The 26290-nt window shown below is 38.1% G+C and overlaps 1 protein-coding gene across 1 annotated transcript in view; it reads left to right on the forward strand.

The window, feature by feature from the left end:
• Positions 1 to 26290, forward strand: part of atp1a3a (ATPase Na+/K+ transporting subunit alpha 3a) — a 48743-nt gene that overhangs the window by 13067 nt on the left and 9386 nt on the right. Inside the window, exons 4-13 of the mRNA XM_055157139.1 lie at positions 10035 to 10148; positions 13324 to 13383; positions 13469 to 13672; positions 17660 to 17773; positions 19006 to 19140; positions 19295 to 19412; positions 21245 to 21333; positions 21763 to 21956; positions 25536 to 25732; positions 25958 to 26202. Of these exons, the coding sequence (XP_055013114.1) occupies positions 10035 to 10148; positions 13324 to 13383; positions 13469 to 13672; positions 17660 to 17773; positions 19006 to 19140; positions 19295 to 19412; positions 21245 to 21333; positions 21763 to 21956; positions 25536 to 25732; positions 25958 to 26202 (1470 nt within the window). The remainder of the gene's footprint in view (positions 1 to 10034; positions 10149 to 13323; positions 13384 to 13468; positions 13673 to 17659; positions 17774 to 19005; positions 19141 to 19294; positions 19413 to 21244; positions 21334 to 21762; positions 21957 to 25535; positions 25733 to 25957; positions 26203 to 26290) is intronic.

Below are 26290 nucleotides of genomic sequence, written 5' to 3' on the forward strand. Positions count from 1 at the left end.
TTGGACTAAAACATTTGACTAAAACTTTGATTAAACAGTATTTTACAATAGATCAGGCATGTCCAAACTATGGCCCGTGGGCCAAATGCGGCCCTCAGACAAATTTTTCTTGGCCCTCAAGCTTCCAGGAAAATTGGCCCAGATTACCTTGCATCAATGAAAAATTAACTTTTTACTGCAAGTTTTTTTTTTTTTTTTTTAATATACCTTGAAAAAGCCAATATTTAATATTTAGTGTGTGTTTTTAAGGATCTTAGCATGAATAAAGACTCATTCTAACGTGTTAAACATGCACATATTTCAATTATTTGCTGTATTGAGCATCAGTCTGCGGCCCTCGATCAGCCCTCTGCTTCATCTGTGTTTAGGTAGGTGGCCCTTAATGAAAAAAGTTTGGACACCCCTGCGATAGATTTTTATTTTTTATTTAGGTTAGATTAGGTTAGGTTGCTTTATTCATACCCGTAGGTAAATTTGCTTTGGAGATTTGAGAGGCAGACCCCACATTTCACATTTCACATTTCATTCATCCACAAAACACGTATAAAAACACAATTACAAAATAAAGTGTTACAGAATTTATGTATTTATTTTGATATTTATTTGATATGTAGATATAAAAATGCTTTGTTATTTTCTATTATTACAAATTTTCTATGTCTTTCTCTGTATTTATTTGGATATTTTTAATCCTTATTCTGAACCTGATTAACTATATCTTTGCTTGTACCTGTGAGTTTCTCATCGTAAGAATTCATAGTCATATTGGCTTCTGCATGCACGCCAATCACATCTGAACACTATTATATTTATAAAGGTAACTCTGTGATCATTTCACCTCAATCCCAGCCCTACGACATGAATGGGTATTGAGTAATGACAGTTTTACATAACTCACATTAAGATCTGCATTAAAAATCAAACGGGCTTGTTACGCCGGCTTTAATCATTTAAATGGCCTCACGGGATTGGCCGTTGCTAAGACACCACTAGCCCCCGTCTCTCTGGGCAACGGGATGGTGTCACTCACAATTTGTCACTACTTTTCTCCGTCACACTCACATCTACAGACGGGTGCCAAACGTGAAGTGACCTGTAGTGAATAATTACTAAAAGCAACTTGTTTTAGCCAAGAATAGACAATAATAAACTGTTTTTCGATGTTTAAAAGTCAGATTTTTGTAGGATTATTAATGATATTGATTAGTTTTATTGGCTGCTGATTCCAGTTGTTGTGAGCGCTGTGAGGAGGAGAGGGCACGGCAGAGGAGATGGGCAGCTGCTGTATGAAGCACATGTAAACAAACCGGACGCGGGGGAGGGACTAAGATGGAGGGCGGAGGGTTTGTAGGTCAGACCCTCCTCGTGTGCGATAAATGCAGGAGCAGGGCAGCCGCGGGGTTTTAAAAGTCTTAAAAAGGTCTTAAATTTCATGTTCCTAAATTAAGGCCTTAAAAAGTCTTAAATTGTGTGATCCAAGTCTTATTTTTTTCACAAAGGTCTTAAATTTCAGTAGCCTTTTTTTTTTTTTTTGTATACTCAACCGGGCTGCAGTTCAATCTGTCTCTCCTCTATCTCACTCCACCAGGTCAGGTACTACATCTCTCTCTCTCTCTCTACTGGCCTTCTCTCACTTTCCCTCTCTTCCCTTCATTCATAAGATGTATTTACATTTCTTTTTTTTTTCTGTCGCTGAAAATGTTAAATGGTTGAAGCACTTTGAAAGACGATATGCCACAGGACAATGTGAAAGGTTTGTTTGTCTTGCTAGAATGTTATAAATGATTTTTTGGCCATTTTACAAGCAATGCATACTATTACAAATGAGTTCTAAATGAGATTAGTATTTTTTGTTATTTAAAATAACAATAACATTTTTTTTTTATTTAATTGAGTAATGGTCATTATTAGACTTGGATCTGGTGTTTTTCTCCTGCGTAATGGGTGCGATGTTGGTCTTAATTTTCATTTAAGTGGTCTTTAAAAGGTTAAAAAGTCTTAAATTTGGGGAAGTCAAAACTGCGGATACCCTGAGGAGGAGACTGGTCTGATTAGTCACCCCTGGAGCTTCAGACAGAGAAGTGAGGGAATATGCTCGTGTCGTCTTTTATTATACAAAGATTGATCTGATAGAGGCCAATGTTGGTGTCAGTGTATGCTCTGTACCTGCTTTATGAAGTCCGTTTTGTTTTGTTTTTCCTTTTGCTGCATTATTAAGAAGTCGTCTCTCCGTGTTAATTTTGTAGAATACTTGAGTGTAATTACTTACAATTACTCTTAATTTGACTTATTGATTTGAAGTAGTTGTTTGTTTTTCATTGAGAATAATTGTCCAAATAGCCAAGCATCATAGAGTTTTCCCGTGTACGCTCGGTGCAACTCTGGGACTCCATCTGCTCATGTAAGATGCGTATGTTGTACTGTATATTCAAGTGTCTCTGAATCTCACCTCTAATTTCTTGAGATTGCTGCTATAAACAGACTTTGCTGTAGCTGTGATTTGCTGAGATTAAAGTCCTGAGTGGTCCTTGAGCCTTGGCCCAGCTGGAGTGAAGCAGAGCACAGTGTACTGTACAGTGTGTTCAGACGCGGGGGGCATGCGGAGGTCCTCAGGTCTGCTCAGGGGCTTTTCACTTTTAAAATGAGTTTCCTGATTGTGGTGGAGAGCATTACAAGAAGCTGATGGCTAAACCCAGGCCGTAGTTGCTTCGACATTTGCCTTAGCAATTATTCAGAACCAGTTATTGTCTCTTTTGAATGGTGGAAATGATCATGTTGCTATTAAACAGGAAGATGAAACCTCTGATTTCAGGCCTGCGGAGTTGGCAAGGACTGCATCATGAAGACGGAAACCATTTGTACTGAGCTAAAGTCTTTAGCAGTTATCATCAGAGGTGCTCAGCTGTGTAGAGCGGGATGGCTGTGAGTTGGTTGTTCAGATCAGTTTGTGGTTGGGCTCTTGACCAAGATACTAAAACCATTTTGCCAGTGTCTGGATGTGATCTGAAATAATATTACCTACTTCCACTCTGTCAATAGACCAGTTTATGGCTGAAGCCAGCATTTTCTGAATGACTAAAATTATAAAATCAAATGGAAAAATGTTTACGGTTGGGTGCAGCCTTCAGCACAAATGACTTCCCGACTACCGAAATGTTTTTCTGCTCCTGTGGAGCTCCAGGACAAATGAGCCTCTCAAAGTCACTGTGCCACAGAAATAGAAAAGGTCCTGCCCATGGAGCAGGTGCTCAGAGGACAGACTGAGACAAAGACACTGAAGGTGTCTCACTCAGTACGGAGGACAATGGTGTGAGTCCTGCTGTCCACATTTAAAACTATCTTTGACTCCAGTTTGTTATCAGAGGGTCTATGTCTGAAGTGGGGTGCGTACTGGAAATAGATAGTTTTATTTGACAAATGTAACTGACAAATGTAGAAATAAATTGTAAATGGGTGTCAAAAGTGTCTAAATTGCGACTGGAGAATGAAATACAAAACATCTGTCTCTGGTGTGGGAGTGTCCCCACGTTATGTGAGTTTCGTAGGTTCATATGTCATATTCATACATGGTGTTACACTGCACAGTTTAGTGCATTGCTGACATTTACTATTTGATGGGACATGTTTTATATAGTTGTATGTATTTATAGAGTACATGTGTGTAGTATGTGGGTGAATGAGGAGAGTGATGCAGGATTAGAGCTGTTCACTGGGTTAATCTGAGCGTGTAGTAAACAGCAGTAATCTGAAGGGTTAGTGACGACGAGCCGGGGGAGCGAGAGACTGCACCCCGACAGATGGACACACACACATATACACACACACACACACTCACATACGCACACACACACACACACTCAGTTAGTCGTGACCAGAGGCTTCAGACTGACTCTAGACTCATGAGAAAAGAGTAGGCAGACAAAGCGCCAATCAAACCATATTAAAACTGGAACAAACCTAATAATTTGGCCATAATTCTTATATATAGATTCTTATATTACTGAATGTCTCTTCCCCTTCTTTACCCCCTTTCACACTGTAAAATATCCAATCAAGACAAAAACAACCAAGACAACCATCTGTTTATTGTATTTATATATAAACACTTTTTTGCTAAATTATTCAGGACTGAATGAATGAAAAGTTTAAACCTTATACCACATAAATACACCTATGGACTAGTATGGATCCCTGAATGACTGAGGGATTACACAGATACAAGACCACATGGTAATATAAAAGAAAATACTGGATTGGACTGGAAGGAATGGATTTAATGTTGAAAGTCACATTCTACGGTAAAATAAAAGTTTTTTGTATTATTATTATCATCATTGGAATCGGTATTGAGTATCAAGCCTATTCCTTTTTATTGAAATAGAGTTGGACAGGTTATTATCGTGACAACACAAACAGAGAGAGACCTTCTACTAATTGGAGTCGTTTAATTTAGTACAAGTAGAGGTATTTTTAATATGTCACATTTTACCTTCAGTAAAGCTTAGTTTGGGCAGCGAGAGTCACATAAAAGCGAATTCGTTGCGTGTTTTAATACTGTGCAAGCTGCTGTTTGTGGCATCTAATGCTGAGAGACAAGAGACAGCTATAGCAACATTTCTCATCGTGTATTTTGGTTGAGCTCATAAACACTGTTACATAATTGGCCCTTTTATTTAAAGACTCACCAGAGAGCATTATGTGTGTACGATTACAAAAACAAGATCAGCCATTGTGTCCAATCTGAATAGCAGCCCATTCGAATTATAATTTTCCCCATGTCAAATTTAGCAACGTAAATCCCCGAACAAAACACCGTGTACAGTACCTGCTCAATTCAAGACATTTCCTGCATTCTAACATGATTCTTTACCAGCCTCCCATGTTTTTAGTCCTGAATCAAACAACCATCAAATCAAACCAATCCCCCCGGGCCAGACTAATCCTTGTAAGAGCTTTCCCAAAATAAAACCTTCCTCTTATGAAGCAAGGTTAAACTGTACCTCTCTCCGTCGGTTTTAGGGCTGTACATACATGCTGTTACGTTGACGTGTAAAATGGCGGTACAGCTCGTTTATCTTAACTGTCACGCCCGACCTATAGCCGCAGGTTCCTATTGCTGCGGTTTTAATAGGGACATGATTCACCCACAGCTAATGACACAAACATAATTTAAGGTGATGCCATCAACATTCCCTGGGGGTGTGACACTGGAACTGTAGGCACTGCTCTGTCTGAGGCTCTCTTAGGCTATAATCTGAGTTTTAATGTATCACAATCTGACCAGAAAGAACAGATTTAGCTGGAATTTGTGACTTGTGCTGTTAAACAAGTCTCTAATACAGAAAATTACAGTCACAAACCAGCTTCCATTAGCCAAGAGTTTCTCATTCAGTCACTCTCACCTTTTTGGTGAAAATTAAACAGCACCCTGAATTGGTATTTTTTCTTGAGCTTTCGGGCTTTTTTTGGTTGTGTTTGTTAACGTCTGCATTGTGTCACCATGGTAACGGCAGAACATTCCACCATTGGCATACATGCAGAACCCCCCCAGTAGGGCTGGGTATCATTAAGAAGTTGCCGATACAATACATACCTCAAGACATAGGCCACGATATAATACATCTCGATACAGTGCACTTTTGATTCGATAGGATAAATTTCAAATTGATTCGATATGGTTCAGTAAAAAATTAATTATGGCTGTGATACTAAAAGTCTTTGTTAAACCACTTCTTGTACAAAGTTAATATGAAACACAAACACTTTAATCATCAAAACAGTGAAAATGTCATATTTTGTCACATAAACGAGTTTCCTTCCTCCAAACGAACAACAAAAATGTAGCGCAGTAATAAAATAATTTAGTAAAATATACCAAAAAATACTCTGGAAAATACTCTAATAAATCGATACAGCAGCCCACAATATCGATACTATATCACATTAAACGATACGATATATCAATATTTTTTTTTTACACCTCCTACCCCCCAGCATGTTGTCACTTCAAAGTCTCAGTAGCTCCATGTCAGTCTGTATGTGACCAAATCGCAGTAAACTTAATAAATTGTGTTCTTTCTGTGTGTCTCATTGTTCCTCTTTTTTTCTTTCCCTCCTCCTCAGATGAGTTTGCGTTCTTAAACATGTCCCTCTGCTCTGGTTAAGTCGTCCCTCTGCTCTGGTGTGGTGGGTCACAGTTTGGCTCAGCTCCAGCCTCTAAATGAGACTCAGGCTCCGGTGGTTAATGGTCTTATTTACACCGCTGTGATTCTTCGACTCTGACGGGTCCAAACGTGTCCGAACGTCCTTCAGCTGAGGGCACTGTGCAGCCTGCTTACTCCTAATTATCACTCAGCACTAGGGATGCGACCATTTTTTCTGAGACTCATTATGTATCGAAATCAAACCGATATTGTGACCCATGTATCGAGATTCGTATCAAATCGTGAGAAAACTGTATCGTTGCATCCCCAATGTTTTTTAGAGCATTTAAAAGTTTATATTTTTGTCATTCCTGGGTCTAACAACGTGAAATAAAAAGTCACTGAAAGATAAAACTCACTCCTGTTAGAATATTTCAGCTGGAAGCCTCTGTTTATTTAGAAAATTTTACAATCCAGCCCTCAAAGGTGAGCAATTTTGGTAATTAATCGCTGTTCTGCTCCTCTACGTGTAGCGTTTCAGGACATTAAAGGTAAGCACAGTGTGTACAGGTGCACCCCACCCTGAACCCTGCAGGTGTCACCGATTCACAGCATCTGGGGAGAACGCCACGTTTTAACTAATATTTCTAAATTTCTGAGTAAATGGCCCAAAAAGGCTTTAAGATGAAATATTTTAACAGACATGGGGCATTTTATTTGTCACTCACTTTTCTCTTCTATGTCCTGCACACATCCAAACATAATAACTTTTAGTATTGCTCTGACTAAGACTAAACCATTCTCATAACACCATGGTCTCATTTCAGCCATTTTGCTCTCTTACACTGAACGTTTTCTTCCAGAATGAGCCTTGGAGATGTTGCTAAAACAGTAGAATTAAAAACGATGCTAATCTGACCTTAAACAAACGCAGCAGAGCACGCAGAGCTCCATGACTGTGTGGGATCAGAGACGTTGTATTTTTAGATAATGAAGCAGCTTCAACAAAAGGCCTCAAGAGAAACACCAACACTTTTACATCTTGTGCTGCAGAGAAATACTAATGAACACACTGGTTTTCAATGGGAGGAATAGAGAAATACTAAACTGATCAGATCCAAAGTTATTACCTAATGTAATGTTGGATTTTTGCACTTTGCTACTAACACACATTTATTTAGTGATTCGCATTTCCACTTAAGTGGGAAAATGTATTAATTATTACACAACGGAGTGTAGAGTGAGAGTAGAGAGCGTACACCAGTGGCGGTGAAAATGGACATTGATCTGCAAAATGGCGTCTTGAAAATAAGCGATTAAAGGCACACACTATTTATTAATTTTTTATTTTTATTTATTTATTTTGCATATATAACATGACAATAAAAAGAAACAGACTACATAAAAAGTAGGTGCCAGAAGAGGCAAAAAACCCAACACTACTTTCTGATCTATGTCTGTTTTCTCATCACAAAAATACCTGGAGTTGTGTTTTGTTTCATTTATGGGTTTGACACTCAATCCTACATGTTTACACTGAGTTCTCTCAAACTAAAAAATTCCACTGGGAACACAGTAAGTGCTCCACTGTGTTTTTAAACTACATACACTTTCACCAGAATCTGAAATTTGGATCATTTCAGCACAGTAATAGTCAGTCTTTACTGAGCAAAAGATAAATGTTAACATGAAAATGACAGCTTCATGACGTCACAAGGTGGAACAGGACATTTTGAGCTTTGGAGATACAGACATGTTAATAATAAAGGAGTGAAAAACATGTAAATACGTGTGAATGAAACAAAACACAACTCCAGATGTGTTTTTGGGGAGGTAACAGCATTATAACATGTCTTAAAGTCCTATATTTCACAAAATTGACTCTTGTGAGCTTTAACGATTTCTGAAACATGCATGAATCACTCCAAATACAACTTCAGGTGGTAACTTTAACTTTGGTTAAAAGCTCTGAAGTAAATTTTGCATATTAGGTCTGCTTTAATGCGGCCTTGTAATCTGCATAGAATCATTATAGAACAAATGTTGCACTTTCCTGAATAAAGTTAATAACTTCTGAATTTGTTTAGCACATCTACAAAAAATCTGCATTTTGTCTTTGCTTGAGCTCTGTCGTTAAAGGTGCATTGTGTAACTTTTTGGTTGGGGGTCCGTCACCTGCTTGTTTCCATGGAAATGTCATTGCTGTGCCTGGAATTTTCCACAGTATGACATTAAACAGCTCTTCCTTTCATTTATTCAATTACATGTGGTTTTAAAGCTCAAAAAAATACTGCACCAATAGTACACAAAAGTAATTCTTTGGCAACAATTATGTCATTTTTTCAGAACTAGTAGAGATCGTTGATGACCCCTCTACAGAAAATTCTTAGTGCCTTGTTCAGTTTTGACGCAATTTCTTGTATATGTTGACTTATAACGGCTAGGGGTGTGCAAAAATATTAAAATATCGATATATCATGGTGCGAAATTTATCATGGGCTGCTTCATCACTATATCACCAAGAGTATTTATTATTTTGTGACTGCACTACCATTTTGTTGCTGATTTAGTGGAAGGACATGACATATTCACTGTTATGATGGTTAAAGTGGACGTGTTTCATATAAACTTTGATGAAATTTATTTAGTTCTTAAAAAAAACAGCAACGTATCACAGTGTATCATGTGCAAATGATAATATCGAATCGTGTGGGGCCTTATGATTCCCAGCCCTAATAATAGCTTCTTCTCGGTCCCTCTCTTTTGATCAGTCTACAAACTCATAGTGACTTGTGGTCCCAGATGATGTGACCCTGCCCTGGCCCGGCCTCTCTGCTCGGTGCTCTCAGTGCTGTCAGTGCTGCTGGTGAATGGCACTGCCCTACATAGCGTTGTGATGAAGACTGAAGCTCTTGAGACCGTCCTCACATATCAGCTATGTTTGGATCCAGCAGACTCTCACTGCGCCCTATTTCTCAAGAACAGGGGCTTTGGAGGCAGTCATTGACCTCATACTCCTTATTATTGTTGATTTGCTGAATATTTTAGGATGGTAATTACCCTGTGTTCTCTTTGGCTCTTTGAAAGTTATCTCATACTTCAAGAAGGCCTCTATTTGATCATAATAATCCAGGGAATAAAAAGTGGCTCATAATTCACAATACAAGGCTTTCAATTAAAATAATGATATCGCAATCAGGATATAATGCAGGTGATTTTCAGTATTTGAAACCAAAAGTTGCAAATACATGACCTTTTTATGATGTGTTAGTGAAGAACTTCCACAAACCTTTTCATAACAGAGAATAGATTTTTGAGAGTTTGTCACGGATCATAGTTTAACTGAATTTGTTTTTACATTGCCCAGTAACACGCGGCTGAGGCCTACAGCTGTTGGGATGGGCTAATGTGTTAATATGATTCAGAACATGCACATTATGATTGTGTATCAGTATTTAAACAGGGTTTTATGCATCTATGCATGTTTCAGTATTTTAGCAATCTCTCCCGAGCCCTGTTCAAACCCTCCTTACTGTTAGCTGTTGGATTCTGTGCAATACTCCGCCCACAAGCGTCATCCAAGCTCGCACACAACAATTCTCCATAGATACACAAAAACATGATACAAAACTGAACACAGCAACTGGACAACCTGATGCAATGTGCAGTAGTTTCATTATCGCGGATGAACGCTGATTGTGTTGTGATGGCGCTCTGAAGGGGGAGTAATTTGTTTTTGTCAAATATAGTATTTTCAAAACAGTAAAAGGTACATGATGATGATTTAAATATGTAATATGTTAGCAGTAAATATCTTGTTAAATTTAAATACCCCCATCTGAATATGAATGCAGCGCTCTTACCTTTGGTCTCTCTCTTGATGTGTTGCAGTATGGACGGTCGGACAGTTACCGCGTGGCCACCACGCAGGACAAGGATGAGAAGGAGTCGCCCAAGAAGAAAGGAGGCAAGGACCTGGACGACCTCAAGAAGGAAGTGCCCATTGTACGTATGCTAACAGTCTGCACTGCACTGTCTGCCACATGCTCTGTTTTTCTCCATATTTATCTAAACAGTTTTTATACCAGAAGAGGATTGAAAATGGTTAGTTTGTCTAAAGGTTTAGTCCTAAAATATATTAGCTTAAAATGATGTCTGAGGACATCTGTTAGAAATGCTTCTCTCTTTCTACCTGTGTGGATATATGGAGTTAAACTGTATCATAAACACAACAAATGTTCTACAAAGATACAGCTTCTGCATTCATCTTTTTGATTTTCTTTGTTAAACACATGAAAAGTTGTTCCCCAAAACGATTTTTGCTATTATTTATTTAACAAGGTACAACGCTTGTGCCTTTAGTGAGTTGATCCAAAGCCCACAGGTCCCTGTCCAGAGTTCAGAGATGAGCTGTCCCAGTGTAACTGTACGGGACATTGGGTGAGCACAGATCAGAGTCTGATCTGAGCAGCTGCCGCGGGTATGACTCACTTTCACTTTATCTGAGTTTTTAATCCTAATACAAAGGCGGTTTTACTCCTGTCTGCCAAACACAACTTTTTTATGGTTTAATATTTATATGCAGTATGTGAATATACATGACATAACAAACAAACATAATTGCTCGATTACCCATGGGTGTCATAATGAAAAAAATGTAGGATTGTTGCTTTAGACACTTACACCCTTGACTCATGTTTAATTTAGATGATCAAACATCAACATTTTCTTTTTCAGTTGGCTTTTCTGTAAGATACTGGACCTGAAGTTCTCACTTGTAAAGAATATCGGTCATGATTGACACAGACATTCATAAAAGACTCCTTCACGTACAAATGAACAAATGAAAGGTGAAGCCAGTCCCAGTCATATTAATGTATACCACATGTTTATTTCAAGATATTTGTTATTTATCTCACATGTCAAAGAGGAGGTTTAATGGTCATTTGATATCTACCAGACGCACAGAAGTTCAGAAATCTAAAACATTAACTCAGATGCCACTTTTGCACATTAATTATTTTCTAAAATAAGACATGAAAAAGTTTTACGGACTCAGCATTGTCTTTAAACGAGGCTCTGGTCTCACGTGAATGTGGTCGATGGATTGGTACCAGATGACACACTCTGGATTATTCATAATTTACGATTTTTGCGAGCTCATGCTAAGCTCTCGGAATAGTAAAAATACAGGAGACTGGTTCTAAAATCTTCCAGGACCAGCCAAGTTGCTACGTGGACGACAGTATTGGCATTGAAAACAGTTTACTAATTATGTGTTTATGATTATTGAGATCTGTGAAGAGTCAGTATTAGTGATCACTCATTAAACAGTTGTAGTTTCATATCATACTCCCTACAACTGTACAGCAACTCACCTTTTTGTAACAGATAATACTCCCTACAACTGTACAACAACTCACCCTTTTGTAACAGATAATACTCCCTACAACTGTACAACAACTCACCTTTTTGTAACAGATAATACTCCCTACAACTGTACAACAATTCACCCTTTTGTAACAGATAATACTCCCTACAACTGTACAACAACTCACCCTTTTGTAACAGATAATACTCCCTACAACTGTACAACAACTCACCCTTTTGTAACAGATAATACTCCCTACAACTGTACAACAACTCACCCTTTTGTAACAGATAATACTCCCTACAACTGTACAACAAATCACCCTTTTGTAACAGATAATACTCCCTACAACTGTACAACAACTCACCCTTTTGTAACAGATAATACTCCCTACAACTGTACAACAAATCACCCTTTTGTAACAGATAATACTCCCTACAACTGTACAACAAACTCACCCTTTTGTAACAGATAATACTCCCTACAACTGTACAACAACTCACCCTTTTGTAACAGATAATACTCCCTACAACTGTACAACAACTCACCCTTTTGTAACAGATAATACTCCCTACAACTGTACAACAATTCACCCTTTTGTAACAGATAATACTCCCTACAACTGTACAACAACTCACCCTTTTGTAACAGATAATACTCCCTACAACTGTACAACAAATCACCCTTTTGTAACAGATAATACTCCTTACAACTGTACAACAATTCACCCTTTTGTAACAGATAATACTCCCTACAACTGTACAACAACTCACCCTTTTGTAACAGATAATACTCCCTACAACTGTACAACAACTCACCCTTTTGTAACAGATAATACTCCCTACAACTGTACAACAAATCACCCTTTTGTAACAGATAATACTCCCTACAACTGTACAACAACTCACCCTTTTGTAACAGATAATACTCCCTACAACTGTACAACAACTCACCCTTTTGTAACAGATAATACTCCCTACAACTGTACAACAACTCACCCTTTTGTAACAGATAATACTCCCTACAACTGTACAACAACTCACCCTTTTGTAACAGATAATACTCCCTACAACTGTACAACAACTCACCCTTTTGTAACAGATAATACTCCCTACAACTGTACAACAAATCACCCTTTTGTAACAGATAATACTCCCTACAACTGTACAACAATTCACCCTTTTGTAACAGATAATACTCCCTACAACTGTACACCAACTCACCCTTTTGTAACAGATAATACTCCCTACAACTGTACAACAATTCACCCTTTTGTAACAGATAATACTCCCTACAACTGTACAACAAATCACCCTTTTGTAACAGATAATACTCCCTACAACTGTACAACAACTCACCCTTTTGTAACAGATAATACTCCCTACAACTGTACAACAAATCACCCTTTTGTAACAGATAATACTCCCTACAACTGTACAACAACTCACCCTTTTGTAACAGATAATACTCCCTACAACTGTACAACAACTCACCCTTTTGTAACAGATAATACTCCCTACAACTGTACAACAACTCTTATGTAACCTCTTATATTTATATATTTGTATTATTATACTTCTATTTTTTAGTTTTACTTGTACATACATATTTTATAATTTACCTTATTTGACTGCTACTTATTTTGGGTTTAACGTTACCTTTTACATTTTTGCTCTTTGTTATAATATTATATTGTGATGCGTGAGCTACTGTGTCTAGATAATTTCCCTTGTGGATCAGTAAAGTTTGTCTAAATCTTAATCCAGGCTTTGACATAAGATAAGAAATAATCGCTCTTCTTTTCCTCAGACGGAACATAAAATGTCTGTTGAGGAGGTTTGCCGGAAGTACAACACTGACATCGTCCAGGTAAGTAACAACAAAACCTCATATTTACCTCTACGTCTGCCTCTTCTGGTCCTAATCGTGTGTTTTTTATGTGTTTTGTGTACAGGGTTTGACCAATGCCCGGGCAGCAGAGTACCTGGCGCGGGACGGCCCCAACGCCCTGACCCCGCCCCCCACCACCCCGGAGTGGGTCAAGTTTTGTCGCCAGCTCTTCGGGGGTTTCTCCATTTTGCTGTGGATCGGAGCCATTCTCTGTTTCCTGGCCTACGCTATCCAGGCTGCTACAGAAGATGAGCCAGCCGGGGACAACGTGAGTCGGACACACTCTGGTCCAATCAATCAAATCAATCACAGTGTATTTATAGAGCGCTTTGTAACAGCACAGAGAGGACCAGTGCTTTAGAGGAGGCAGGAATATCTAATACTAATAATAATACATTTTATTTAAAGACGTTTTAAAGAACATATTAAAACAGTCAAAAGAGCAATAAACAAATAATACAGGAAAGATTAAAACCGTGAATCACGTCTAACACTCAAATACTCAAATATAAACAGTGGAAGAAGTGAATAAGTCGGGCATTGTACTTTTCCCTGTCACCAAGTAACAGGGAGAGTGCAGAGAATGGTTTGGTGTTTATATATTTATTATTTATATTGGTGTTTATATATATATAGATCCAAGAAAAACAGTATCCTGCTTCTTTCTATGGATATGTCTTTACTCAGCCTGGATTTTTCCACAGTATGAAATGAAACAGCTCTTCTTTATGTACATTTATTCAATTACAGGTGGTTTTATAGCTCAAAAATACCTAGAAACACAGGCATTCTGACGGTGAACGGAGTCGCCTCTCCACAGATCTGAGCTGTAGCTTCTGGTTTGGTCTCCGTGAAGATAAAAAGGTTTAATACCATACTGTGAAACATTTTACTCTCAAGATCAAGTACAAAATATTCTCATGAGCCACTCTGATTTCAGGCATAATATTACATTATCTGCACTTTGTACTACGTGAAGCATTACTTTAAAGGTGCACTACGTAACTTTTTGGTTGGAGGGTCCATCATCTGCTTGTTTCCATGGAGATGTCACTGCTCTGCCTGGAATGTTCCACAGTATGAAATAATACAACTCTGCTTTACATTTATTCAATTACTGGTTATTTTGTTGCTCAAAAATAAAAGGTTTAATGCCATACTGTGAAACATTCCAGACAGAGCAAGTTACACAATGCACCTTTAACTATTATAAATAACTTACAGTTTAATCTAAAAAAAAAAAAAGTGATTAAATTATACTTTTTCAGTTTGGTGGTTAATTCGCTGTCGGTGTTTCCCATAGATTTTGTTAAGATTATAGTGGCACAAATCATTTTCATTTGAATAATTTAATCTTTTAAGATTTGTGGAGTATAAATGTCTGCTAATCACTGCTAATATTTAATTTTTAAGCAGTAATTTTTAACCAGTGTAGTCTCTGTTATACGTTTATGATAATACAATGAGCAACAAAGTTTTAATTTTGTTATTCCGCTATAGTCCAGGTTGTGTTTAGACTATGGGGAAGAATTTTGTATTGAGTATTGGGGCCACCATAGTCTCCTATTTTAATGGGGGAGTGCCAGGACATATACAGACACGTTATAGCACAAAACTGGATTGCTAAAAAGCCCGATTATTGATTATTGTTATCGTAATAATACCATAAATGACAGAAATATAGATTTTTGCACACCCACTACATAAATATCTGATACTTTTATAAACTACAGAGTTGTAAAATAGCTTTTAGTCGTTTTCGCATTTTATTTTTGGGCTGCTGCCTGAAGATGGAGCCATAATTATTTATACGTCTGATTCAGCGCAGAACAGAAATAAGGAAGAGGTGTAATTTACTCCGTGTGTGATTCAGTCCTTCTAGTCACACATGTTTTTTTCTTCAATTATTTATATGAAGTACATATAGAGTAGTATATAAAAAGCAGCACATAATATATTTAGTAGTTGTAGTAGTAGTGCACATTTAATTTCTTAGTTTATCCGAACAAAAATGACCTTATATTCTCGGATAATCTTCTGCTGCTGGTTCTGTCCCAGAAGTCATTGTCTGAGTCATATTCCAGTGTTATGACTCCATTGAGAAGGTTGTGACAGCTGTTTGACTCCCGTTTGACTGTCCCCCTCTAGAGTGACACATACCATCCAGTCGGCAGGCGTCCATCTCGCTCAGGGCACTGACTGACTCCAGAGTGAGAGAGGTGTGGTAGAGGTCAACCGTCTGCTTGGTCAGATTTGCACAGAAACGCAAATATAGAAGATATAAAAGGCATTCATATTATTATTAACAAGAAGTGAATTTCAGAATATATCTTGAAGTCTAAAGTACAGTTTTAGACAATTTTAAGACCCAATAGAGACAGAGGTTTAGACATATTGTACGGCCTGTCACAATAATTAGTAAATTAACTTTTTGTTTAATACATGACAGATGGAACAGTACTTTTTGGAATTTAATGTTCAGGGTTCCCACTATCAGGGAAATTCTGGAAAAGTCATGGAAATTGAATGTAATTTTCCAGACCTGGAAAAGTCATGGAATTTTAGTATCTCTTTCACGCAGCTACAACGTTCTGTTAAGTTCTCATTAGGCTATCATGATCATATGCGCCTTTTGTTTGAAAGAGACGAGAATAAATGCACTGACGGTATTTTGAATGTTAAAAATCTATAATACCAAACCATAAGGTGAGTGGAAAGGGTTCACATTTCATATTTAGCCTTAAAAGTCTGATCAGTTCTACATATTTAGGTGCCGTAAAGTCAAGGAAAATTCACTTTAGGTCATGAAAAAGTCATGGAAAATTTTGAAATTTTGTCACTGAAAAAGAGTGGGAACCCTGATCTTGATTGGTTTTTCCTTGCCCTAGTGAGAAACTTTTCATTATTTTTCTGTACTACAATGAGATTTGAGCTGTAGAAGGTTTAATGATGAACTTCTGTGGCTCATTATAGATACAAACTTAACTATTTAAGTGTTTCATTCTAATATTATTCATTGCAGTTCATGTATTTTAACAATATTGTGCATTTAAAATAATTTTTTTGGGTAAATGGGCACATTTTATATAGAGCTTTTCCACCTTCAAGGCACTCAGAGCGCTTTACAACATGGAACCACTCACACATTCATACACCAGAGTACACAGACACTGGGGATGAGGTAGGTTAAGTGTCTTGCCCAGGGACACAACGACAGCATTCATCTGTGGGAGCTGGAAGCACACCAGCCAACCTGAGGGTCAGTGGATTTCACCGTGTTCAAACAATGATCATGTCGAGAGCAGGATTCAAACCGTCAACATTTGGATCAGTGGACAAACGCTCTACTAACTGAGCTACTGATGCCCTAATAATTAATTAGGTAATTGCGTAATTCGGCTTTAATATTACTGTTTATCATCTATATTTACTTCGGCAATATATAGCACTTCAAAATGTGTTATCATGATATTGTAAACTACTACTAACTAAACAAAACAATAAACAATAAAAAGTTGCAATATTTGTCAGTCATAGTGTTAGTGCTATCTGAATCACATGCAGTATTTGTTTATGTGTTTTTATTACAAATCTGCCATGACGTAATGACCTGTTTTTATGAATGACTGTTTTACACACAACAGGCTGTAGAGCAGAAGGGAGGTCAGGGGTTTAACTGCTGCTGTCAGACTGTCAGCTATAGGGCAGAGTGTTGTCACGACACTAAAATTTCACACTCGATTTTGATCTGAAAGAATAGACTCAAAACTCAATAACAGTACCACTGTGATCATAAAAACACTTTCTTTGCCCTGTGAATGAGTATCAAGTTTCTATTCTGGTTTTAGTATCGATTAGTCTCTGATTTTTGATACTTTTAACTGTGCACAAACATCACATCGGCCTTACGCTTTTGTTGTGGTTTCATGGCATCTGTAAACGGAGGATTAATCACACGCAACACCACATCAAACTCAGACAGAAACTGAGCGGACAGAAAACAGATGGACGGCTTTTAGGTCACGGAGTCCACATCCAAAACACACGACGCAAACACACTGATACGAAAATCACAACCGTGCCTATTTCTGTCTTTACAAAGGTCCTGAAATAGCTCCTCAAAGTCTAGAGTTTCACGTCAATATGTCCGCCGCATCAAGCTCCTCTTTCATGATGCACTTTTAGATCACAGACACCGTTAAAATGAACTGATGTATTGGATTTTACATGATTTGCTTGTCTCTCTCCCGCACAGTTGTATCTGGGAATCGTGCTGTCCGCCGTGGTCATCATCACCGGGTGCTTCTCATATTTCCAGGAGGCAAAGAGCTCCAAGATCATGGAGTCCTTCAAGAACATGGTCCCACAGGTAACGCAAGACCACAGGGTTTACATGCTGACAAACAGGGCTTAGAATGAAAAGTGGTTTAGGTGGTATCACAGTCATACCTGTTTATGTTGTAGTGGACAAGATTCTCTGAGTCATAGTATTTAGAGAGGCCAGTGGCACAGGATTGCAGCCACATCTCTCTCTTTCAGTCCCAGAGGATGGATAATAAAATGTAATACCACTATAAAATAAATTTCTGTGACTATTATTATAAAATAATTGTTTTATTAATTTATAAATTTATTTGATTTTCCTCACATTAGAAATAAAATCTAAAAACGAATTAGAGTAATAGTTGTAGTTAAATTTCCATTGGTATCGACCTAAAATTTCCTTAGGTGCAACCCTTAATTGTATACGTATATATCGCATACAAATGTTGTATCATCCTGCTTACTAAGATCAAGCTTGTATAGAGCAAACAGAAGGCAATGTAAGACTTAAGATGATAAAAAGCAAATATAAACTCAATGATAATCTCTCACCAAACGCTGACTTGGTCTTGTGATAAACCACTGCATTTCCAGATATTGCAGCATATGTTGAGCTGATGTGCATCGCTAAACAAAGTTAATGCTCTAGCAACATCTGTTTCCTGTTTATCCATGCAAAGCACCTGCTTATGAAGATATTATATTTCCAGTGCATAATACATCTAGTAGTTTTGTGTTTACACTTTAACCGCATCTTACAGAGCCCCAAACTTGGAATTACTAAATGTCTTTTTGTGAATCTCTGAATTCTGCCTTATATAATTACGAGTATAATTCAAATACTATTTAAATTTAATTTATTAAACATTTGAGTGACATCAGTGTTTCACCCGGAGCGTTGTCTGGAGCATGGAAACAGAACTGCTGGAGGGAGCCGCACCAAACAGACCCTCTCCAGGGCAGCCCCAAGTGAACTGTGCTAATAGAAAAGAGGCTCATGTCTGAGTATATTGGCGATCTCTCTCAGACCCTTTTCAAACCCTCCTTAAGTTTCGCTGTAAGATTCTGTGCAGTGCTCAGCCCACAGGCTTATATCACCCATGCTCCCGCACAACAATTCTCCATAAATAAAACAAACAATATATTGACCGTACGATATAAGAGTTCCAGATTGTGTGGGGGCAGAGATGGAGAAAGCTTGATCTCCCGTTGATGATCTTTAGTTGAAGCTTTGTCTCTGCAGAGGACTTTAGTAACCAAAGCTCTTTGATCTGACAGCAAGCTCTGGTGATCCGTGAGGGGGAGAAGATGCAGATAAACGCTGAGCAGGTGGTGGCTGGGGACCTGGTGGAGGTGAAGGGTGGAGACAGGATCCCTGCTGACCTGCGCATCATCTCCTCACACGGCTGCAAGGTAAAAACTGATGCAGAATACAAAACACACTGTACAGCTTCATACAAAATACAACTCCACACTGTACAACGCACTATATATGTACACAGCCCTGATACCAAAACCTATTTCAACCTCTTCTTACAATAATAGAGGTTTCTGTTGTTTTCTGCAGGTGGACAACTCCTCCCTGACCGGCGAATCAGAGCCTCAGACCAGGTCACCTGACTGTACCCATGACAACCCCCTGGAGACCCGTAACATCGCCTTCTTCTCCACCAACTGCGTCGAAGGTTAGAGCACCGTCTTCACATGTATTTATGAGCACTGGGTACGTTTACATGGCCAGGAAAAAATCAGATAACCAGAATGATCAGATAACCCAATAATTAGATCTGGTTTTTGGTGTGTGTTTACATGCGTGAATAGAAATCTGATCATCAAACCTCCTGGGTGCATTTGTCATGTAATGTATAGGATTTTATGAGTAATTGGTGTGTTTTGGAGACAAAGTGTGATTAATTTAAAAATAACAATCAAATGTATAACATTTTCTCTTTCATTTTTGCCTGCGCCATATTAGTTTGCCATTTTTATGCATAATTTTCTTTGTTAAAACCTACAATGGCACGAATAACGAGAAAGAAATCAGTTTACATTACATTTCAACTGCAGGAATTGATACTCTGCGTGTATCTCTATGGAGAAATGTTCAGCAGTACCATGGTGGCACAATGTACACATTAGAAAATACTGCCAAAGATTTTATGGATTTATAACGGATTTAAAAAACACATTGACATTATTGTGTGTAAAATATAGCACATAATATTAAACCGTGTCGTTCACAGATCGACTCTTTAAGTGGACTTTGTGTGTTGGCTGCTATAGTTTGTGGACAGTGTTTGTTTTGTCACAGTTCAGTTCACAGAAACCTTTTACAGCAGGTCACGTTAATGTCAGGGAGACATCGTCATGGAAACTCAAAGAAAGGGTGCCCTCTAGTGGTGGCTAATGATACAACACATAGAATGAATGAAGCTTTATGGCAGGCCCTTTTTTATCTGACAAAATTTGTTAATACACTTGACAACCCTGCCTGTGTGACCCAAAGTCTGATCTTTTTTGTTGTTGTTTTTAAGTAATTACAAGGCTCTAATCCAGAACAATACAGTATTACTTGAATCAACATCCCACTTTGATTAAACTAGTGATGAGGGAGCACTGTTATTACATGGTTAAAAGCTCATTAAAGTATATTTACAGGGCAGCCGCGGGGTCTTAAAAAGGTCTTAAATTTCGTGTTCCTAAATTAAGGCCTTAAAAAGTCTTAAATTATGTTGTCTAAATCTTTTTTTTTTTTTCACAAAGTTCTTAAATTTCATTAGACTATTTTTTTTTATCATGTAACGGGAATGAACATCTAATTTGGTATCTGATGACGGCGGCAATGAGTAAAGAATCAGCAGAGTGGAGGAAGATGTTGGATGGATTGTGGGGAAGTGTTGGTTTAATCTACAGTGGCTCTTAGACTCTAGATCAGAGGTGCCCAATACATCGATCGTCGATTTCCAAGGTGGTGTGGGTACATCGCAGTGTTGTAGTATTCATCTCGGACTCGATCGCGTTTGGACAGCACAAAATCCCGCTGCAAAACCAGTAAGAGAATGTAACTCCAGTTAGAAAATTGAAAAAAACAGGTTTTAAAAATCCTAAACACTTAATTCACTTTTTTCACAGTTTTGTGTAAAGTGCCAGTGGAAGTTCTCTTAAAGAAGAGATTCTCAAACTGTGGGTGAGGGTCCAAAAAAAAGGCACAGAGTGTTTAAGTGCAGTGCAGTTTTCTTGGGTTTGTAGTAGGTCGATCATTTTGACTTGGTCATTTTATAAGTAGCTCACATGCTGAAAAAGTGTGGGCACCTCTGTTATAGATGTAGTAGTTGGTTGGTCATTATTAGAATTGTTTTTCGCTCACATAAATGGTGCAATGTTGGTCTTAATTTTCATTTAAGTGGTCTTAAAAAGGTCTTTAAAAAGTCTTAAATTTCTGGTCAAACCTGGGGATACCCTGATTTAGCGTAATATGTCTATATCCCCTTTAAACTTTGTTGTTATTTGTGTTCAGGAACAGCCCGTGGTATCGTGGTGTGCACCGGTGACCGCACAGTGATGGGACGCATTGCCACTTTAACCTCAGGACTGGAGACTGGCAAGGTACAACTATTGTGTTACTTAAATTATTTTACCTGAGAAAAATTTACACCTAAGATGGATTCACTAAACTGTAGCTTTGTTCATTTTTTATCAAATTACTGGATAGATAGTCAGGAGGTTCTTTTTTGTTTTTTTGTTTTTTTTTTTTTTTGTTTCCTGATTGGATAATCTGCTTGGTAACTAAAGCATAACATGTAAACAACTTTAAATCTTGTCATCTTGTAATTGTGAACACATTAAAAATGTAAGAGTCAAAATCTGAGCATGTCTACTTCATATCTGAGGACACTTTCATCTTTAGAAAATATTTAAACATATCCTAAATCTCTAAAATTATATACTACTACTGAATAAATGCGTACAACGTTACTATTGTTTTTTTCAGACTAAAGATGGAAGTAACTGCTTAACCTTTCTTATTGTCCACAGACGCCCATTGCGAAGGAGATTGAGCACTTCATCCACATCATCACAGGCGTAGCTGTGTTCCTGGGCGTGACTTTCTTCGTGCTGTCCCTGATTCTGGGCTACTCTTGGCTGGAGGCGGTGATCTTCCTCATCGGCATCATCGTCGCCAACGTACCGGAGGGCCTGCTCGCCACTGTCACTGTGAGTACTACACTGCAGGCTCAACTCGAGGAAACTTGTGGGTTTATTTGTAGAGAGGAAGTTTAGTTTTATTTATAGAGACAGAATCACTCTCGGTAACTGGGGTTTTAATTTGAGGCACAACAATGGTGCAGTAGGCTGGGTTCATGTGTTATCCTGCATTATCATAACTTTAAAGAGGCATTTTGAACCTTGAATGCAACCTTTTATAGAAAATGAAATCAGTTAATCTTTTTACACAATGATTTATCAGTGAATTCATCATCAGTAAATCTTATCGTACTCCAAAAGTTAAACTATTTAGCTGCCACCACTTCTGATGTCTGTTTTGCTATGTTACAGAGAGTTTAAGACATTTTTTTATTGTGTCCTCAGTGGATAAATTCTTATTATTGACAGAATTGTAGTAGTTTGCATGGAAAAATTGTCAAACTTGTCATAGATAAGACACTGATAATTGAGCTGCCAAATGTTTTAACTGATTAAAGACATAAAAGTGGCCTGAAGCTGCTCTCTACAGTCACTAAATGCCATGAGTGAAAATATCTACAGGCAGGTCGATATGAATTGGTTATAAATAAGTTAGTGAGCCTGTCTGCCTCAGAAGCCTAAAGCAAGACTGAAAATAGGACACTATATAATATGATTTTGAAACATACATATTTAATTACTTTTCTTTTTCTTAATTAATCAAAGTAATATGTTATCTATGAGTAAAAGAATTAGAAATGGGTAGCGTGTATTTAAAGCCGAAAATTGACTTTTCAGAGCTTTTAATTATTTTATAGTTGTTTCCTGTCACCGTTTACTCACTCGAAGTTATATTTGGAGTGATTTATGCATGTTTGAGCAATTTTTAATCACTTACCTGTATAAACCTACTTACTACGTACTTACTCCGTTTCTCAATTTTATTTTTTTTTTAATCTGTGACACACTTAGGATTCGTGACAAACACTAAATGTCTTATTTAAAGCTGCACTGTGTAACTTTTCTGGTGGAGAGTACGCCATCTGTTTGTCTCCATGGAGATGTTGTTGCTTTGTCTTGAATGTCCCGGTTCGTCATTGAACTTATCCAACTTGCATCAACTCAGTAACTTTTTTTCTACTTAAAACTTACATTCTTACTTTGCGTGGGCTCGCCTCTCCACAGACCTGACACGTAACTTGGCCCTATATAGCGTTACTTGATGTCTGTGTAGAGATAAATAACTATAATGCCATACTGAATAAATAGCAGGCTGGAAAAGTTACACAGTGCACCTTTAACATCCTGAGTTAGAGCCAGTTTGGTGACACTAAAACTAATTGTAGATTCACTTTGATATTTTAAATGACTAATAATCTTACATGTCACTCAAGTTTTTCAATATACTGAAGTGAGTAATTCATAGCTAAATTTGTCCGACTTACTCAAATGTTTGTAGACGTTTGTATCGTAAATTATCTGTTGTCTATTTAATTGTGTTTAATTCTGTGTTGTGTCGTGAAGTGATGTGGCTGATCCGGTGGCTCCTCTCTCTCCTCTGTGGCCTCGTGTTTTGTGAATCTTTGTGCCTTTACATTTGTGCTGTGATAGTGATGTTTGTGTTTGACCCTCTCCTCCTCTCTTCCTTCTCCTCCTATGTCTCTCTCTCTCTCTCTCCATTTATGTCTTTCTCTTCCAGGCCAGTCAGTTTACGGCGCTCTCTGCCTTCACAACGACTGGCTAAATGTAATAACTATAGGATATAAGCATAAGATTATAAAGTTGTAACTGAATTGGATCTCCTCTGCTTGAAAACAACCCGCTTCTTTTGTTTTTGGCCCCTGGCTCTTGCCGTACTTTCAGCATGAATCCTAATGCACTGTTGCACTGCATCACTGCTCTCTGCATTTGCTCTTTGGACTGTGCTTCTAACATTGAAACGCATTTGGATGAAACAACGTGAACATCTCCAGATCTCCATTTTTTAACACTACACTTACTCACGCCTTAAAGAGGGGGTATTATGCAAAGTACGTTTTTGTTTTAGCTTTCTACCATGTTATAATGTTGTTTCCGCATCAAAAACATGCCCGGAGACCTTTTAGAGCTCAGCAATGCATGTTTGAGCAATTTAGCGATCTCTCCCGCAGCCCACGAGCAGTGTTTCCCGCAGAAAATTGGTTAGTCAAGGTGGTGAGGTGCAGGTGCTTTTCTTTGCACAAAATAGCCTGATATTTTTTATATTTTCCCATCCATTATTGTACACTTAAAAAAAAACACATGTAAACCATAGCTGTGATAAGAACCTAAAGTATAGCCTTCAAATGCTAAGTTTAGATGAATAATAATAATGAATAGGGGTGTAACAATAACCAAAATATTGTGATATTTTTATAATATCGTCAAAAGTCTGTCAATAATATCGTGGGCCATCACAATATATCGGATCACAAGTTTCTTTGCTTAAATTCATTGTTATGGTGCAGCAATAGCTAAAAAAATAGAAGGAACTACATCGACCATGATCCTTTGCTCCATTTCAGTGCAGACTACATGAAAAAATATCAGTTCTAAGCACTTCTAAATCTTAGTTCTTTGGATTAAGTCTTGTCAAGGCATTTTAAGAGGGAAAAGAAGCATATTCACAATTTTTTTTAGCTTACACAAAATATCGCAATAAATATCGTACCGTGAGATGCATATCGTGAAAATATCCTACTGTGAGATTTGGATATTGTTACATCCCAAATAATGAACTGTCTTACTTTAATGCATTCTTCCCACAACGACGACAGGTATGCTTTACAGATATCCAGATAATTAGCTTCTCTCTTGATTAAAAAAATAATAATGTTGGTCGTGTAGCACATCAGATGATAGATGGAGCAGTAACATATTTAACCAACAGATGGCGCTATTCAGCCTCATCCCAGTGCGGCCTCACTGTCCATGCATGCGGGGCTGCAGTGTTTTTTTTTTTTGTTTTTTTTTTTCTTGGAGGGACATAATCAAGGAGGGGGGCAACCATCGTCAAGGCGGCCGCCCTAACTATAAAGCGCTGCGGGAAACACTGCCACAAGCCGACGGCGCCCATGCTCCCACACCACAGTTCTCCATAAATACACAAAAACACGGTGATTGCTCTGTGGCGGCGCTCTGAAGGGGGAGTGACTTAACGTGAGGAGCAAGGGGAGGGGAGACTCAGATCATCAAAAGTAAAGTTTAAAATTATATAGCATTTTGAAAGTAATAAAAAGATAAGCATGATAATCTAAATATGCTTTGTTTTAGCAGTTAATACCCCATAGAAGTAAAATACCTCCTCTTTAATAAAGCACGAACAAAGACTTTCATAATGAACAAATAGTTTATTAAGAATGTTCAAGCTTAGTAATTACTTAGTTATTTGTTCATTGTGAGTCTTTGTTCATGCTTTATTAAGGCTAATTAATGAGTAGTTATTATTGTGTAAATATTGTACCTGATTTTTCATTATATTTTTTCAAATCTTCTGTGAGTAAAGCAGCCTGGAGGTGATCATGTCTGTTTCACAATGAATCAATACTAATTCCCCTCTGTCAGGTACGTCTTTTTACCCATTGTTTTGCCCGTCCTTTTCGCAGGTGTCTGACTCTGACCGCGAAGCGAATGGCGCGCAAGAACTGCCTGGTGAAGAACCTGGAGGCTGTGGAGACCCTGGGCTCCACCTCCACCATCTGCTCCGACAAGACGGGCACCCTGACCCAGAACCGAATGACTGTGGCTCACATGTGGTTCGACAATCAGATCCACGAGGCCGACACCACCGAGGACCAGTCTGGTGAGGGGGCGCTGTCTGTGGCATTCTGCATACATAATTTTATTTCAGAACTTAAAAATTATCCAAGAATTCTCTGGTAGAAATTTGCCACATTTACATGAGAGCTAAAATAATTTAATTCTGAATACAAATTCCTTGTTATGTTGATATTTGAAATAAAAATTTTCTAATAAACTGCTATGATTACTTATCCTGAATACTGACTTATCCCGTATTATGTTCCAGGTTGCTCCTTTGACAAGAGCTCCACGACCTGGGTGTCTCTGGCCCGTATCGCCACTCTGTGTAACCGCGCTGTGTTTAAGGCCGGACAGGAGGCTCTGCCCATCCTGAAGAGGGAGGTGGCCGGAGACGCCTCCGAGTCCGCTCTGCTCAAATGTATCGAACTGTCCTGTGGAGCGGTGAAGGCCATGAGGGACAAGAACAAGAAGGTGGCAGAGATCCCCTTCAACTCCACCAACAAGTACCAGGTCAGTCAGTTTAACAAGAGTGTCTGGAGAAACAGTATCTGTCAAGTTGTCTCTAAGGAACATCTAACATCAACTGCAATTGACTTAG

Source organism: Boleophthalmus pectinirostris, unplaced genomic scaffold (assembly GCF_026225935.1).
Source record: "Boleophthalmus pectinirostris isolate CB_2022bp ecotype Guang Dong unplaced genomic scaffold, ASM2622593v1 HiC_scaffold_21, whole genome shotgun sequence".
Lineage (NCBI taxonomy): Eukaryota > Metazoa > Chordata > Actinopteri > Gobiiformes > Gobiidae > Boleophthalmus > Boleophthalmus pectinirostris.